The sequence below is a fragment of the Phocoena phocoena genome, chromosome 13 (assembly GCF_963924675.1).
Source record: "Phocoena phocoena chromosome 13, mPhoPho1.1, whole genome shotgun sequence".
NCBI lineage: Eukaryota > Metazoa > Chordata > Mammalia > Artiodactyla > Phocoenidae > Phocoena > Phocoena phocoena.
Genome location: NC_089231.1, coordinates 64,437,871 through 64,455,641, shown reverse-complemented (window position 1 = coordinate 64,455,641; position 17,771 = coordinate 64,437,871). Strand labels below are relative to the sequence as shown.

The 17,771-nt window shown below is 54.6% G+C and overlaps 1 protein-coding gene across 1 annotated transcript in view; it reads right to left on the bottom strand.

The window, feature by feature from the left end:
* Nucleotides 1-16,475, bottom strand: part of UBE2L3 (ubiquitin conjugating enzyme E2 L3) — a 43,125-nt gene extending 26,650 nt beyond the window's left edge. Inside the window, exons 1-2 of the mRNA XM_065889652.1 lie at nt 16,419-16,475; nt 2,698-2,793 (exon numbers count right to left, since the gene is read on the bottom strand). Coding sequence (XP_065745724.1) covers nt 2,698-2,793; nt 16,419-16,445 — 123 coding nt within the window. The 5' untranslated portion in view covers nt 16,446-16,475. The remainder of the gene's footprint in view (nt 1-2,697; nt 2,794-16,418) is intronic.
* Nucleotides 16,476-17,771: the final 1,296 nt, after the last annotated feature.

Sequence of the window (17,771 nt, the reverse complement as noted above, 5' to 3'; positions counted from 1 at the left end):
TATGTTCATGAAGAGTTTCAAGGCAATGACCAAATAATGATAAAATTATGATATCAGCAACTGGCCCATTAAAGGGAGTGTGAGCACCCGGTTAGGGGTGGACACGCCCACTGGGAGAGAAGCCTCAAGAAGGTTCACCACTAGGCCCCTGTTCCTGAAGGGCAGGTGCCAAAAACTCACTAAACTGAATTTCTTCATAATGGGATTATGGGATTCTTTTCTTCCTTAGACCTTACATCTGAATTTTAAATGGAAAAATGTTATATAAAAACAAGTGTTTAGGGCTTCCCTGGTGGCGCAGTGGTTGAGAGTCCGCCTGCTGATGCAGGGGACACGGGTTCGTGCCCCGGTCTGGGAAGATCCCACATGCCACAGAGCGGCTAGGCCCATGAGCCATGGCCGCTGAGCCTGCGCGTCCAGAGCCTGCGCTCCGCAACGGGAGAGGCCACAACAGTGAGAGGCCTGCGTACCGCAAAAAAAACACAAAAAAAACAAGTGTTTAAAGGGAATCAACCTGAACTGCCATGGTAACGATGAAGTGCCCTCGCCGTCGCCCCCTGAGGTCTGGGCCTGCCCTCTCTCTGAACTGCAACCAGGGTGGATTTGCCAGGTGGCTTCCCCAGGACCAGCAAGTACCCTGTTGTAAAGGCCCACTTCCCAGGGGGCCACATCTTTATCAGCCTGGCCCTGCTTTTCACTCCAGCTGGATGGATCCCAGGTGAGTTTGGGGAGAAGACCCCTTGCTGACCCAGCCCCTACAGAGCAGGAAGACCCGAGGCCCAGGTGTGGGGTACTAGTGGGGACCCTGGACAGAGCAGTTGCCAACTGCTTCCTTGAAACTCTCCTCACGCCAACCCAGGGGCCAGAGAAGTAGGAAGAGGCAGCGTGAGCAGGGCGAGAGGAGCCCTGGCCACAGCCCTGTCTCCAGGCACAGCTTCCCCAGATGCTCCAGACACTGCCTGGAGCCTCGGCCCAGGCCACTGGGACTCTACCAGCCATCTCCACCCGGGGCTCAATGAGAAGTTGCCCGTTCCACAGGCTCTGCCGATGCAACACCAGGGAGGCGCCTGCCAGACAGCCACCTACCCTTGGAGCCGGCTACTGAGCTCCCACGGTAGGCTGCCCAGCCTGACCACTTAAAACTGTCCCGGTCATTCTTATCATTTTTCAAAAGATCCACATCTTAACTGTTCACCTATTTTATCAGTAGGAAACAAAATCTCAATTAGGAAAGTGCCAGGGGTCAGATGGTCTTGGCCATCCTTCCACTCAACATCTAATAGGTCCCCACAGTGGGCAAGGGCTGGGGGCAAAACCATGCTGGACGCTGCCAGGTTTATAATTTTTGGTGTGCACTGAAACACTATAAAGCATATCTTTCCTTAGTTATCCAAATGATTATAAAAATAAACTACAAATCCAATATTTGCTGTTCAAGTTCCAGGGACTGTTAAATAAGCATGACCTAGAACCAGTGTCAAGAAGGAAGCATCTCTGATCAGCGTGCTCTCTGCTTGGCTCTGGCAAAGTGACCCATCTCTTCGTAAGGAGCGATTTTACACTGGGCGGCAGGGTGGGGGGGTGCGGGGGGAGGGGTGAGGCACAGGGGAGGGGGGATGAAAGGAGGCGGCGGGAGGTGGGAAGAACAGGAAGGAACAGGGGTCACTGGCACAGAGGGTCTCTGTCGCAAGCCGGGGACATGGAAGGCACATGACGTCCAAGTAAGGCTGCCTCCGGCAAGCGGGCAGGAGCAGAGGCCAAGATGGGCAGGAACAGAGGCCAAGACGCACCCCTCCACGTCCAGCAAGAACCCAATGACCTGACACTGGAAGAAGCAAGGTCCCCAAGAGACAAAACAGAGCAAGAGAAAAGCAAGAGGCTGGACAAGAGCCATGGCTAGGAGTTGAGAGGAAGTGGCAGGACAGGAGTGAGGACCTCAGGGCCAGGGCTGGACCTGCCGAGCCGGGGCTGAGGACGTGGGCCAGGTGCTGCCAGAAGCAGTTCTGGGAGGGCAGGGAAACCAGGGTCACAGCTGGAGTCAGCATGGGACAAGCCTCTGGAGGGGGAGATGAAGGGCTGCAGAAAGAGTAGATGCGGAATCCAGAGGGCAGGGAGGCCATAGGAAGCCGTGGTGAGGAGGGGGCCCGAGCGCCCAAAGGAAGTCTGGGCGACAGGGAGTGGGGGCGTGGGGGCAGATGCCCCAGAGAAACACTGGGGGGCCACTAGGCCAAGGGACTTGAGACCAATGGGAGGCACAGACTGGAGGGTCCCAAGAATAAAACCTGGAACACAGGTGTCCAGAGGGTTAGAAACACAAGACGCAAACCCAGGCAGGAGAGCAAAGAGAAGACATGGATGAAAACACCCGCTACCTCCCAAGAGAGGTCGGAGAAAGCGGCCCGTCTGGACAAACGCGGCCAGGCAGAGAGAAGCCAAGGAAGAGCAGGAGCACAGACACACGTCCTTTCCGGGCCGACCCTCACAGGCCTGGAAGGCTCGGACCTCAGAATGTCAGGAGACCAGAGCCCACATGGGCTCCCCTTCAGGGCCCTGCCCTGTGAGCCTCCGCGACAGCCGCCTCGGGCACCTGCTGGCCGCCTAGAGTCAGAGCCGCCTTGGGAGCAGAGGGAGAAGCCCGCAGCACACACATCAGCGTAAAGAATAATCTGGTAAGAAGTGGAGGTGTTCAATACTCACAGGAACAATAAGCCCTTGCCAAGTCAATAAATTAGCTTCATCAACCTGGATGTTACGGAAGTTTTTCATCCCACATTTGCGGATTTCTTCAAGCTCCTGTTGATTGACAAAGCATAAAGGGGTGTCAAATAGGGGAAAGCACCACACGTTAGATCCCTCCTGACTCCCTCAAATTAAACCAAGTGCCGACACCGCCACCAAGGCCATCTCAGAGCATGGCTGGATGCCCTGGCCTGGTTAAGAGGCCTGGAGCCGCAGTGGCCCCCTTGACCCGTACTCCAGACCAAGACAAGCACCCACCTCAGTGAACCCACAGCCCCAGTGGACGATCCCCTCCCCTATGGGCTGTCCCCACGCAGCAGGGGCACAGGCCAGGTGCTGCAGACCTGACTCCTTCCAACCCAGATCTATGAAGCGCTGCCTCCGTGTAAAGGTGAATGGAACTGGGGAAGAGAAGCAAACAAACCCACAGTTTTCCACCCAACGCCGGAGTGCAGTTTCAGAAGGGCTCTCCCTCCACAGGGCACATGGCTGGGGCCTGACGACCCAGTCTGGGGCTGGAGGGGGGGTGGGGGAGGATGGAAACCTTCACTAAGCCTCGGTTTCCTCTGCTGCAAAAGGGCATTGAGACCCAAAGATGTAGACAAGGAGGGGGAACCATGCTATGTGCAAGAAAACGCCTTGCAAATATATGAGGGGTTGTTATCATACAAATGCCACTTCATCCAGAAAGCACGGCCAGCCAGGCGACATCAGGGCCCTGTCCCGTCTCTAGCCTAGAATTGTCTGTCACTTGTTTTTCAAAGCTGCACTAGCCTGACATTTCCCACCGCTTCCCCAACAACTCGAGTGACCGTCCAACAGGTGTTATGGCCCAAGCCACCCACTGCACAGCCACCCGCCCACCTGGGTCCCCCATGCTCCTCCATCCTCAGAGCCTAGAGTGAGGCGCTCCCCCACCACACCCTGACCCGGCTCTCGTCCACAACACAACAGCGTCCTCCGCATCTCCTGGATGCCTCTCTCTCCAACCCCACAGCACCACCCAGCCCAGCCCTGCCTCCTCCGCAGGGCCCACAGGATGGCGTCCCACAGCCCGGGCTTCCTCCTCGCTGGTCTGGCCCCCGCAGCCCTCTAGAACCAGGAAGCCCCTTCATGTTTGGTGCCGTGGCGCAGGATGGCATGGAGGCTCTGAACCAGCCCCCCCAACCTCTGCGTCCCACATTCCCATCAAACGGCCAGTGTACAAGGCACCCTGGGGGATACGAGATAAGGAAGGAGAAGAGTCCCGAGAAAGGGGGCTGAGCCGATGTTACTGGTGTGCCTGGCACGGGGCAGGATAAGGAGCACAGTACATCAAGTGACCGCACAGAGGAGACAGGTGGGACACGCTGCTGCTTGGTGGCAGGGGCCAGGCTGAGTCTCTTCCCACAGGGAAGACTGCTGCTTGCCAGCCCTAGCTGCCCACCACACTCGTCGGCCTGGGCCCCAGGCCCAGAAACTCTGGTCTAGCAGGTGTTGGGTGGATAGAAATGGGGATTTTTAGCAAGCTGCACAGTGAGAGGATGAGCAATTTCTAAGCAATGCTCAGCTTCCACGAGGAAGATGCTAGTGGCCACGGCCCCAGCAGTGGGGGAAGGGGTGGCCTGGCCCCTCTTCCTGAGCCCGCAGGAGCGGAAGCATGGAACCTGAGAGACCACCCGACCGGCCAGCTGTCAGCTGGTCCTCCTACTAATGCCCAGGGCTCATCAGAAAGGCTCCCCTGGGGATTATGAAGCCTGGGCACATTCAGGAAGGGGAAGAAACAAATCTCACACCCACGCTCCCACTCTGGTCCACTCCCCAAACAGAATGTAAGCTCCAAAAGAGGAGGTGCACGGCAGGGGTCAGGAAGCCCAGGAGCCCATGGTCACACACAAATACAATATCTGCTTAGTGATCTGGTGAGTGATCGGATGGGAAGCAGGGGATTGGAGAGGGGCGAGGCTCTGGGGTAAACAGGGCTCTCTATGTGCTGGGACCTTCAGGCCCTTGGCTCAAGGCACTAGAGTAAGATTCTTGTCTAGAAACAGAAGAGACCAAGTCCCGTAGCGCTGAGTCCTACCAAGCTAAAAAATGTTTAAACCAAATACAGATGGGAAAAAATTCCAGATAGAATTGTGAAATTAAGACAGTCAAACAGGGACTTCCCTGGTGGTCCAGTGGTTAAGACTCCATGCTACCACTGCAGGGGGCACGGGTTCAATCCCTGCTCAAGAAGATCCTGCATCCCGCATGCCGCACAGCAAGGCCAAAAAATTAAAAAAAAAAAAAAAAAAGAGTAAGAAAGAAGAAACAACAGAGAATAGATTCAATATTCATAGGACAAAATAAATTTTAAAATAATCTATAAATATACTTTACAGCTTCAGAAATCCACACACTAACACCACAAGGTATGGGTAATAAACACAAGGAGGTACATTTCAAAGGAAATTACAAAAACGTGGCAGGTAGGACTGTCCACCGTAACTTGGCAGTGAGAAACTGAACCTTGCTCAAGAAACGGAGGAGTGGCGTGTTGGCAGGGGTGCAGGGTGGGCAACTATCATGCTCTGATATCAAGAGACACGGGAACAAAGACGGGAGCTGCTCAGTGCGAGGAGGACAGCAACCCTGCTCCCCGCCCTGCCCCCCACCACCCGCAGGAGAAGATGGTGATGCTGTGACAGCAGAGCTGGGAGGCTTGGGAAACCCGGAGCACGGTTACCGGGTAAGCTCAAGTCACCTCGCTGTCAAGTGACGCTCAGCAAAGATGACGAGGCAGGTGCCTTTGCATAGTTCTAAACAACAAGAAGTGGGTATAAGGCAGAAGTAAGAGAAACCAAGACAAACAAGCCGGCCATCCAGTCCTGTCATCTTCAAGGAATGCCAGGCAGCCCCTGGGAGTTTCTCAACAGGGCAGCGCTGAGCCCTGCCCACTAGATGCCAGGCCTGTGACACTGCTCCACCCAGCTTCCCACCCTCCAGAGCCACAGCCGCTGAGAACCACTGACACTCTTGGGGGCCGGGACGCTGAAAGTCCTGAGATGCACAAGACAGTCCCGCAGACATGAACTGATCAGCCCGAAATGCCAATCACGCCTCCACCGAGAACAAGCTGAAGACCGACTCAAGTCATTCAGAGAAGAGACGGGGGTTCCCCTGGTAGCACAGTGGCTAAGAGTCTGCCTGCCAATGCAGGGGGCACGGGTTCGAACCCTAGTCTGGGAAGATCCCACATGCCATGGAGCAACTAAGCCCATGCGCCACAACTACTGTGCCTGTGCTCTAGAGCCCGTGAGCCACAACTACTGAAGCCCGCGCGCCTAGAGCCTGTGCTCTGCGACAAGAGAAGCCACCACAATGAGAAGCCCGCGGACCACAACCAAGAGAAAGCCCACGTGCAGCAACAACGACCCAATGCAGCCAAAAATAAATCAATTAAACAAATAAATTTATAGGAAAAAAAAAGAGAGACGGGTTCATCTGAAGGCCTAACAAACCCTCCAGCATGATTGCAGCCTGTCACTGAAGATGAAGAACGGGGGAAGGAACGGCAAGGAGGCCACATCGATTCAGAGTTGGAACGTCCGACAGATGGTGGGAGAAAGAGGGGTCCAGCTCCAGAACGAAGTTGGGAAGACCAAAGCCAAGAACCACAGGGACTGACAAAACATGCCCCACAAAGGTCTGCGACAGTTCTGCGAGAGCAGTTGGTTGGCTGCTTCAGGCAGATGGAACAATGCTGACAGGCCGAGAGAGACACCGGGGAAGGAGAACCAGACACTCACACGTCCCCCTCCTGGTGGGGAGCGGGCTTCCTGGGCAGGGTGAGTGGCAAGGGAGAGAGAGGGCTGCACTCCTCAAAGCCCAGAGGGAGAACTTGGCGTGTCGCCAACACTCTAGGCCAAAGCGTGGCATCAGGCACAAGCGACCACTGCCCGACAGCCCCACGGGCACCAGCAGGGGACACGGTCTGGCCCCAGCAGGAGACTTGCTGGTCCCTGAGCAGAGACAGGGAGCAGGACACATTATACACAGCACACCCTCGTCTCTCAATGCAGTGTACACATCTGAGCTGGGGAAGAATTAACCAAGTCTCTGTTTCTTTCCTTCTTTGATATTCGACTGTTTACAGTCTCCCTGGGTAATCCTCACACACTTGAGGAGCCCTCAGGAGCCAGTGGTTCCTAATCAGTGTGAGGCCATGGTCCTCTTTAAGAAATCCAGACATACTATGTGTAAAACAGATAACCAACAAGGACCTATTGTATAACACAGGAACTATACTCAGTATTTTATAAAAACATATAAGAGAGGGCTTCCCTGGTGGCGCAGTGGTTGAGAGTCCGCCTGCCAATGCAGGGGACATGGGTTCGTGCCCCGGTCCGGGAAGATCCCACGTGCCGCGGAGCGGCTAGGCCCATGAGCCATGGCTGCTGAGCCTGCGCGTCCAGAGCCTGTGCTCCGCAACGGGAGAGGCCACAACAGTGAGAGGCCCGCGTACCGCAAAAAAAAAAAAAAGAGAAAAGAAGTTGGAAAAGAACATATATATGTGTATATATATAACTGCATCACTGTGCCGTACACCTGAAACACAACACGGTAAATCAACCATACTTCAACAACAAAAAAGAAAAATGAAATCCAGACAGATGTACAAAGGAAAAATCAGCTGTCTGAGTCATGGCTGCTTCAGATGTTAAATCAATGCTATGGACAGCAAGCGTCAAGGTAGGGGGCACTGGTTACAGTTTTTTAAAAAGGTATATTTAAGGGAAAAAAAGGCATATTTAATATCATGGTGTAATTTCCTATTTGCTAAATGGAAAAAAGCACAATGCGCCCCTAAAGAACTTCAGAAAGTAAAGCTGAAGGTCTTCCTGGCTGTTGAAGCTGGGTTAAGAGAGCGGAGCTGCTCTGGGGACCTACGGGGGTGTGGGTGGGGGGGGCCTACAGCAGAGGCCAACAGCTTCACGGGAGAGGCTGACACCAGCCCTGAGGGAGGGGGAGGATGGACCCTCGGGTGAAGAGAATAGGTGTCCCCGTGGGAGACGCAGGCAGAGCCGTAGAAGGAAGGAACCCCTGGGTGGTTCGGGAAGCAACAGGAACAGAGCTTGGCTGGAAAGGCTACTAATTCTGGGGACTCGGCCAGGGTGTGGGTCCCAGGCGCAGAGGGGAATGAGGGGTGCCTGACTCCCGTGGACCCACAGACTGAGAACCTCCAGAGAGCACCAGGCACCTGGGCCAGGGGTCCTGGGCCACAGTGAGGGGCACCCCTCCTTGAGAACAACCCAGCCTTCCAGCAAAGAAGAGACCAAGTCCCTGACTCAGTGTCACTTCCACATCTGCAAACAAGCTCCTACCAGAGCAAAGGCCTCCCACCGGGCCAGCACACAGAAGCAAGGCGAGGAGTCCCTCTGACAGCAGCAACAAGTCTGCGCCGACAGAAACCCGGAAACCGGTCTGAACTTTTCTTAGAAGGTGCATACTGTGACTTATATTGCTTATTCTACTGTTGAACCTTCTCTGCTGAACCTTCCTATGGGCGATAAAAGCAGAATATTTCAATCCCCAACCATTCTCTTCAACATTTATTTTATATATAATACACAGAAACAATATTTTGATTTGGTAGGTGGTTGCTTCAACAAATCATCAGTGGACCAGGAAGAGCAGAGGACTCTGGAGTCAGACAGGCCGGGGCTCAACCCAGCCCCACCCTTCACACCACCTGAAGCTCGAGTCTAGGAGTCTAGTCTTACGGTAGGAAGCTTACTCCATAGGGCCCTGCTGAGAATTACAAGAATCGCTGGATGTTGCTGAAGCTGGCAGGAGGTACTCAATTAGGGTTCGGTTCATTCCCCTCCACAACTGTGTCACCACACTTCTTAAAATCTAAGAGTGTCAGGGCACCAACGTACATATTCTATCTGTTCTATATAACAGGACATACACATGATATGACATTGGTGTTGACAGCCTACGACCAGAGCTCACGGGGGCCTTAAATGAGAAATGAAGATGTTTACGGTTAGCACAAAGCTTTCAGAAATGACCTGATCCAATTAAAAAGAAAAAGACAAAGAAGCATAAGACAGGGGCCTGCCAATGGCGCATCACACTCCCCTCCACAGGGCATTGTCACCTTCAAAATCCCAACAAAGCAGAACAGGAGGAGGCATGCTAGGGAAGATGCCAGCCTTTGTGCAAGAGTCGCACACCCCACCCAGCCACGTGAACAGCAGGAGCCAGACCCCAAGTGAGAAGCAGAGACCAGAGCCTCACGATGCCCCTGAGTGGGGTCAGGCCAACCCGCCAGCTTTATTTGACAGGAGGGAAGGCTGGAGAGAGGCTGAGAGGGGCCCAGTCACAGACAGACCTGGGACAGGGCAGAGCCAGGACTAGAGCCCGAGCCAGAGACGTTGTTCCATGGATGTCCAGCCACAGAGCGGTGGGCAAGGGGGGCGGGGGCTCCCATTCCCTGGTCAGGATCCTGGGGGGCCTGGCGGCCCTGGAACTGCACTTTCCCAAACTCTCGACCACAAAAGGACAAACATACACAGCCTTCACCTGAGCCCTCCATTTATGGTGAGTCACCCTGCAACTGTTTCTTCTGTGCCCGGAACACTTCTAGGCTCTCCCATCCAGGCAAAATGAAACCCGGCAGGTAGAGCCCAACGTTCAAGGTAAAGTACAAGATCCCTGTCATATACCAGCCAGGCAACTGGTGGGACATTAATAATTTGAAAGAGCTACTTCTTGCTTGTGGGACTGTATCAAAGTGACTAATTTTGACAGAAATGCACTTTCCAAGCTTGCACAAAGGAACCAGTGGCAATGACACTCAATTATGACCTTAATGTAATTCAATACACTGTAAATCTAAAACATAAGGCTTCAAAGCTCCAGGACACGAGTCTCTTATTTCAGTGACTGCTCAGCCAAGGGGGCCCCACCACCACGTCTCCACAGCGAGCCAGTGGTGTGCCAGCTATGTCACACTCAGTTACTGCCACGATCGACACACTCAGCGATGGTCCTCACTCTATGAGGGAGTGTCACTGTCCCTTTGGAGAAATCAGGACACTGAGGCTCAGGGCGAGGACACAGATGAGCCTGCGGCAGAGATGAGGATCTGACCCAGGTCTTGGAGAACTCAACCACAGCACGCTGCTCCAGGGAGCAGGCCGCCTGCGCATGGTCGTGCCAACAGGACACGGCTGCAGGGGACACTCAGCGCTGCCCACACGCTCTGGCCCACTCTGCACGGTGGCCTCACTCCGGGATGCGTGTGTGCCTCCAACTGAACGGGGGTGGGCCTGGCACTCTGACCTGCACCACACACTCTGGAGTTCAGCATCCCAGGATGGAGACAGGGACAGTCATGTGGACCACGCAGCGGATCCACCTGTAAAGTGGCTTTCCTGTGCTGAGTTTCCCAATGACTGGCACGGGGGGCAGGGGGGGCGGGCGCACACATTTACAAACCATCTCAGGAAGGCTCAGGGGCCATGTGACTTTGGAGCTACAGCCACTGCCCAGCCCGCTCAGACAGGGAGCACCAGCAGAAGCACTGGACCTGATGCCAGTCCCTGCTTTGGCTGCACATGTGTCCACTGGGCCAGGGGCTGTCCGGCACACTTCACCCCTTTGCCGAACTTGCTAGTGAGAAGCAGAAACAAAATCTGGCAAGATAAGGAGTACGGAAAACTCCAACTGATACAGGCCTGGGACTATTCAAAACAGCACAAACCCCACCACCACCTAACCTGAGACGAACTTTACTCTCCATCCCGTCCCTTCTTACGGGAAGCCATGTGAAAAGCAGGAGAGAAACCCTGAGAGCAGGGAGCACCTGGCGGCCCCACCCGTGGGTGGTGGCCGGGCCTCAGCCTCCCGCCTGTCAGGGCCCTGCAGCTCTGGACACTAGAGACTGCGGCCAAGGCCTGGAGGACCTGGAGCAGGAGACCAAAGGCACAGTGTCCTTGACGGGACCGCCAGCCCAGCTCAGCAGCCTCACTGGCCCACACACTCAGCACAGGAAGAAAAAACACATGGGTGAGATTCTGAGACACTGATTTTGAATTCAAGAGCTGTGTAATTTTGCCGGAAAAAGTAAACATCTTTAAACAAAGACACGTTCGCACAGCTGTCTCAGGAAACCTCTCACTAACCCTAAGGAACAGGTGACTTCAAGAGTCGGGAGGGCATGTGGAGAGGGGGACTTCCTGTCCTCCCTGCCCCAACCCACGACCCCCGAGGGCAGCACCATTTCCTCCAAACCCTCCCTCCCTCCCACCAGGCCACTCTCCTGGCTCCCGTGCTGACACCCACACTTAGTACATGCCAGGCGCTCTTCTGAGCGCTTGATATGTAGTAACTCAATCTTCACACTCATTCTTCACACAGATGACATGACTAATGCACAGAGAGGTTAAGCAACTTGCCTGGGTTCAGTCAGCTAAGACGCGGTGGGTCAGGACACACGCTCCAGCACCTGAGCTCTTAATCGCTCTGCAGTATTCCACTCTCAATAGCTCTGCCCTGAATGGAAGACCCTTCCCTCCCCCTTTCTCCCGGGCGAGGGTGAGGCTCGCCCAAGCCCTCGAGAACACACAGAATGAGTCTGGACAGGAGACACATGCCAGCAGAGCCCTCATCAGCGAGCGGCCGCTTCTGGATGCCGCACCTGGGGCTCCATTGGATCCTCAACTGAAAGGCACAGCGTCTCTCTGCCACCTGTCCTGAAACCCACCCGTGCTGGCCTCGTGAGGCCCCTCGTGGAGAGGCAACTCTGCCAGCGGCGGGGCCGATGGAGGGAAGGCTTGTCCTGGAGGGCCAGGCGCGTTGGGCACGCTGAAGAGGGTAAAACCAGGTCAGTCCCCAGTGCTTCTGGAAAGCGCCACAGGGGTGGCCTCCCTAAAATTCAAGGACGGGACCGAGCAAGGTAAGAAGCACACGGCCAGGGGTTACTACATCTGTTCTGAAGGATGAAAGCTCCTCACCCTCACCAGCTGCCCAGTAAGCTACCAAAGCCCTGCTCAGAGTGAAGGGCCAGACCAAGTTCGGCCTCCTCCCGCCAGAGGGGCTTATCCGCCCCCCCTCACTCCTCAGCTGGCAGGCGTCCAGCACACACAGGCAGCCCAGGACCTTTGTTCTAGGCTGGGCCGTTCTTCTCCCTCCTTCAGCTCCTTGAGGGCACAGTGCAGAGGAGACCCCCCCCCGGAGCTGAGTCAAGGAGTCGCCCTGGTGCAGAGAGATGAGCCGGGTGGCCCCCGGAGGCCGAGGAGTGCAGAGCTCGCGGGCCCAGGGGATCCCAGGGCAAGCGGGGGAGACGAGACTGACAAGCCCAACCCCGGACAGGACACGCTGAGGAGTGCGGGTCCTGCCCTACTGAACCCGGATCCGGTTTCTGGGGGCAAGGCCTGGGCGTGAGCACTTCTCTCCAACGCACTGCCGCTTAGGGATGACGTGGGAGTGAGGAGCTGACTGGGGACGAGCACAAAGAACCCACTGAGCGATCCCAGGCAGGTGTCCACCACAACAGGGACGGCCTGCATTAAGGGCATGGCAGTGGAGATGCAGAAAAGACAGAAGGAGAAGGGAGATAAAGGCCTAGTTCAGCAGAATCTGGCAAGTGGCTCAATGTGGAAGGAAGGGATGAGGCAGGTTCCCCCAGGTTCTTCCTTGGTGATGGAGTAGACAAGTGGCCCATTAACTAAGGGAGGCAAGACAGATGTGGGGGCACAGGCAGGGCTCAGACCCGGAGGCCTGCAGGTCTGGCGCCATTCAAAGGAAACTCCTGAGGAGGGGCGGGGGTATGGGGTGTGGGGGACCACCAGAGTCCAGGCCCAGGAGGGAGGGCTTTGTGGTTCTGTAAGCTTTAATTCCCAACTTACTGTTGCATCAAAGAAAAGAGAAGTTATCTCTTGAATATTTAGTGATACTTTCCAAGAGTGAGAATACTTTCAAGTGACCTGATGTAATAAAACACTAAATCAACAGCCTCTTAACTTAGAGTTGTAGCAAAATCAGAATAGGTCTAAGTACCCTGAAACAAGTGTTTTTGTTCTCGTGTACACCTCAAGAAAAGGTTCCAATATTGCAATAATGAGCATACTCTCTTTCCCAGGGCCTGTCCCAATTGTCTCTTAAGAGAGAAACATTTACAAAGAGTATCATTAAGGGAGGCCAAAATAGCCCCAACTCACTGCGATGCATGAATTTAGGGTAAAAAATGCTGTGCTTTCCTCGAGTCCCAAAAACCCAGTGGATTCAGAACACGGACACCATCTGTAAAACTCCCCTCACGCACAACACACCCACCAGACACACGCACCGCTCCTTGTGTTCATTACCCAACCTCAGGGAGTACTATACCTGCACTCAAGAGCAAACTAGTTCACTGCTTAGTACAATGAATTCCAAGGAATGAACTATTATTTAGCAACTCCTCCTACTCATTCACATGTGATTATGGGCTGAAAGTACACCAATATGGAACTCTGAGTGAGCAGTATTTAAATAGCATTAACAGGCTGCTACAAATCTCAATTCCTTATCTCAAGAGTTATGCCATAATAACTAATAAAATGTCACTCCTCTTTTAAATCTACAAATTTCCCCACTGAGAAAAGCCCTTCTGGGAAGATACCCAGCTGGAGGGCTCTTCCAGGAGATGTGTGCAATTGAGAGGCTAAAAAGAAATGAACAGACTGCAATCAATTTCCCTCAGCCACACCTACAGGTTTCACTTTTGTAGGTTTCCCCTCCTGACTGAAGCAATGGTTACAATCTGGTGGTTGCCATCAATGCTGAATTAGCTGCTTGCAAATTAAAATGTATTTAATGTTTTATTAACATTGTAATTCCTAAAAAGTGTTCTGAAAAAGGCTAATCCTTCTGGCAATTGCTTTTTAAATTAAAGACTTTATCATATTCACTTTGCCTAAAATAACTTCTCAGCCTGATATATGCAAATCACTCTACTTTTAATAATGTATTTTACACTATCTGCAGATAGTCCATTGTTACAAAGAAATCTTTGACTCCAAGTGTCTCAGAAAATGGTTTTTGAGGAAATTTCCAGTTCTTTAAGATGTAATCCATTTGATTATTCAACATGTTTACTTTTCACCACTGAAAATCCCTTTTATAATCCAGCCCATGTACTGACCAACCTGATTCAATAATTTTTTTTCTAAATTAACCAGGCCTGAACACTGACTCTCAGAGCCAATGATTACCATCTTGTAACGAGCATCCCCTACTAAACTGAAAGAATCTCCAGGCAAGAGTCAGGAATCAACATACTCCTCCCTGCATCCTTGGAATAAGAAAGGAGGCCATGTGATAAGGGGCGTGGAACTTGGGATATGGAGACAGGGAGATGTAGCATCTCATCTCTCCCCAGGATGGTCCGCTAAGCCTCACAACCTTCTCGTTGGTAAAATAAAGATGACAACACACTACCTTTAAGAGTTATTGAAAACATTAAAAATATTTACCTAAATGATCTAGCACTTAACAAGTACTCAGTTAATGTTACATGTTTTTTCCTAAGCTCTAATTTTTTTGAAACACAAAAATAATTGAAAAACCATAGTAACTCCCCTCTCAGACCCCTGGGAGCCTGGGAGCCCCAAACTGGGTCAACTGGCCTAGACTAAGGGATACCAGGATGAATTAGGTCAAGATCCCTGCCCTTGAGGAACTCAGACCCTGGTAGGAAAGGCAAGTCTAACACAAATCCGATTGTGACAAGTGCTCAAAGAGAAACATAAAGAAAGTGCTGTGGTCACACAAAGGCGGAAACAACTCATTCTGATGGGGGAGGCGAGGCCTCAGAGTAGCTGGCCTCGGAGTTGAACCCAGGACTTCCCTGGAAGGGGATGAAAGGCGAGGGGAAGGCAGCTTTTCTCAGGGAGAGCAAACAGCGTGTGCAGAGGCCACCTAAGGGCCGGGGGCTCTCGGGTCAGACAGAACTAGTCACATCACAGCTCACTCTCTCCCTAGCTAGAAAACTGGGGCAAGCCAGCGATTCTCCCTGCATTCCATTTTCTCACCTACAAAATGGGAATAATAGGGTCTACTTCACAGGAAGGATTACACACCATCATAAACATGAAGTACGGAGCTGCACAAAGTCAAGGCTAAGGAAAATGGCAGCTACAGTGATTAGGTGCAAGAGTGATGGCAAACCAAGGAGCAGGAGGTGTGGCTGAACAGATTACTTTCCAGCAGTCTAAGGGTCTTACTGCCAGGAAGTTAGGATTAACTTCCGAGGACAATAAAATCACGGAGGTTAGGACAGGAGCATGAAAGGATTAAATATCTGCTTTAGAAAAAGAACTGTGGTGGCCAAGAAGGCGAGTCAGAGAAGGAGAGAACTCAGAAAGGCACCTGAGAGGTGAGGGTATGGATTCAAGTAATCTCAGTAAGATTAGATAAGTCAGGAACTCAAGAAACCTTTAAAGTAAAATCCGAAAGGCATCAAGGATGACTGCCTCTGGGAAGTACAGAGGGAAATAAATGAATAACAGTCTTCCCATCCGGACGACTGTGTGGACGGTGGTGTCACTGACAGAGAAGAGAGAAATCTGGACTCTGCTGACTCTTCTTTTGTGCCCACTTCCAATCCACTCTTATGAAGTTCAATGTCGTGTCTAGTCCTTAGGGAACAAAAGAAAGGAAACGTTCCCAGGGAGGGAGGGCCCGGAGGCTGGGACTCCAAATTCAACGTCTGGCTCTCCGGAGCACTGCTCTGCCCAGGAGGAACCCCAGCCCTTTATCTCCCCCCAGGAAATCAGCTCCTGGGCCCTTTGATTTTCGGCCCGGTGCAGCCCGGCAGCACCACCGGCAGGGCGGCCGACTCGCAAACCTAGGCGAGATCGGCTCTGGGGGACGCCGGCAAACACACTCGAGAAAGGACTGGGCCCGGGTGACATCTGTGCTCCTCACCCGGCGAGCCAGCGAGCAAGAATGCACCCCGCCGCGTTCAAGATACAAAGTAGCAAGTTATTTTTATAAACTTTGGTTGGTTTTGACTCCCACTCCCACCCCTAAAATGGCACTTTGCTCCAGCAGGGCCCGGAGCGCGGATGACGAGGACCGGGCAGGAGGCCCGCGCCGCGGCCGGCCGCCCCCCGCCCTCCACCCTCCCGCTCTCCTGCACCCCGGGGCCGAACTTGCCGCTGTGTGACTCTGCAGTTGCAGCGACAGTCTGCCGGCAGTCGCAGCGACAGTCTGCCGGCCCCCGCACACCCAGATCGCCCGCGGCAGCCCGGCCTAACTTTCGCCCGCCGGCCCCCGCCCCGAGCCCCCTGCCCGCCCGGCCCGGCGGCTTCCAGCCCGGTGCGCTGTGGCCCAGGGCGGGGCAGCTCCGCGGCGCGGGCTCGGCGCTCGGGCCTCCCGCGGGCGTCCGGTGGGCCTCCTGCTGCCTCCGCCGCCTCGCGGAGGGAGCCCGCGGGCCGGGCGGGGCAGCCGGACGGCCGGCGAAGGGCCGGGGCGGCGCGGCCTGGCGCTCCCTCCTGGGCTGCGGCCTAGCGGCCGCCTTAGCTCCCTCACCACACGGCCCTGGGCGGCGGCGCCACGCGAGGCGGGGGGCGGCGGCGGCGCCCCGACGGGTCCGGGCGGCCGCGCGGCCCCGGCCGACGCCACTCCCCGTCCGCCCGCCGGCGCCGGAGAATGGTCTTTACCTTCATCAGCCTCCTGCTGGCCGCCATCTTGGCTCTGGTGCTGCTGCTGGCCCAGAATGCATCGCGGCGGCCGGCGCCGGAGCCCCCGCACTTCCTGGAGCGGGGGAGGGGCGGCGGCGCGGGCGGGCGAGGCGCCTACTGTGTGCGGGCGCGGTGCGGGTACAGCGCCGGCGGCCTGGGAGCGCCGGGGCGCAGGGACCGGCGGGGACCCTGCCTTTGCGGGGCGCCCAGTGCGGTGGCACTGGGAAACAGGGCCCGACACACAGTAGGTGCACAGTGATACTGGCTGCGGGAGATGGGTGAAGGGGCAGGATTATTTCAGGCACCAATCAGCGCCGAGGTGATGGGAAAGTGACTGTGGGAACCTGCTTCTCATGGGGGGGGGGGGGTCGGGGGGGGCGATCAGGGAGTCTCACTGAGGAAATAGTGTAATTATGGCCAACACCACGAACAGCCCCATTTCACAGGAAACAGAAGCATAGTGGAGGCCAAGGGTTTGCCCAAGGTCATGCAACCCGCAAGGAGCAGAGCCCAATTCTGTTCCAGACGGGGCTGCTGGCTCCACAGCCACCACTGGGACCTGTGAAGGGTGGGGAGGAGCAGCTCTGAGAACGGAAGGGCAAGCGCATGGTCAGATGCATGCGTATAAGGAGAAGACTCTGGTTGGAGAATGGAGGATGAGGTAGGTAGGGGGTAAGAAGGGGAGCAGGGCCATGTACAAGCTGTTTGTGGCCATCCAGGCAAAGAGGTGATGGTGGTTTGGACCTCGGTGGCAGTGCAGGCAAAGTGGAGGATGCAGCTTCAGATCATTCAGGCCTTGTGAAGGAGTTTTTCTCCATTCTGAGAGCAGTTGGTTTCCCACTAGAAGACAGAGGAAAAGAGCACTGGAGATGGATAGCCTGGAATAGAGCCGGCCTCCCACCCAGAGACCTGAGAGCCCAGGCTTAACACGGGGAGAGAGTGGGGAAGAAACTAGATGATAAGCCTCATGCAATGAGGACCCTGCCTGTCCTTTATCTACCCCCAGGGCTGGCACACAGTGAGTGCTCCTAAACATTTGGCAAATGTGGGACTTCCCTGGCGGTCCAGTGGTTAAGACTCCCCCTCTCCACTACAGAGGGCGCGGGTTCGATCCCTGGTTGGGGAACTAAGATCCGGCATGCTGCACAGCGTGGCCAAAAACAAAAAACAACAAGGGACTTCCCTGGTGGCACAGTGGTTAGGACTCCACGCTCCCAATGCTGGGGACCCGGGTTCGATCCATGGTGAGGGAACTAGATCCCACATGCATGCCACACTAAGGATTCACATGCCACAACTAAGGAGCCCGCATGCTGCAACTAAGACCTAGCA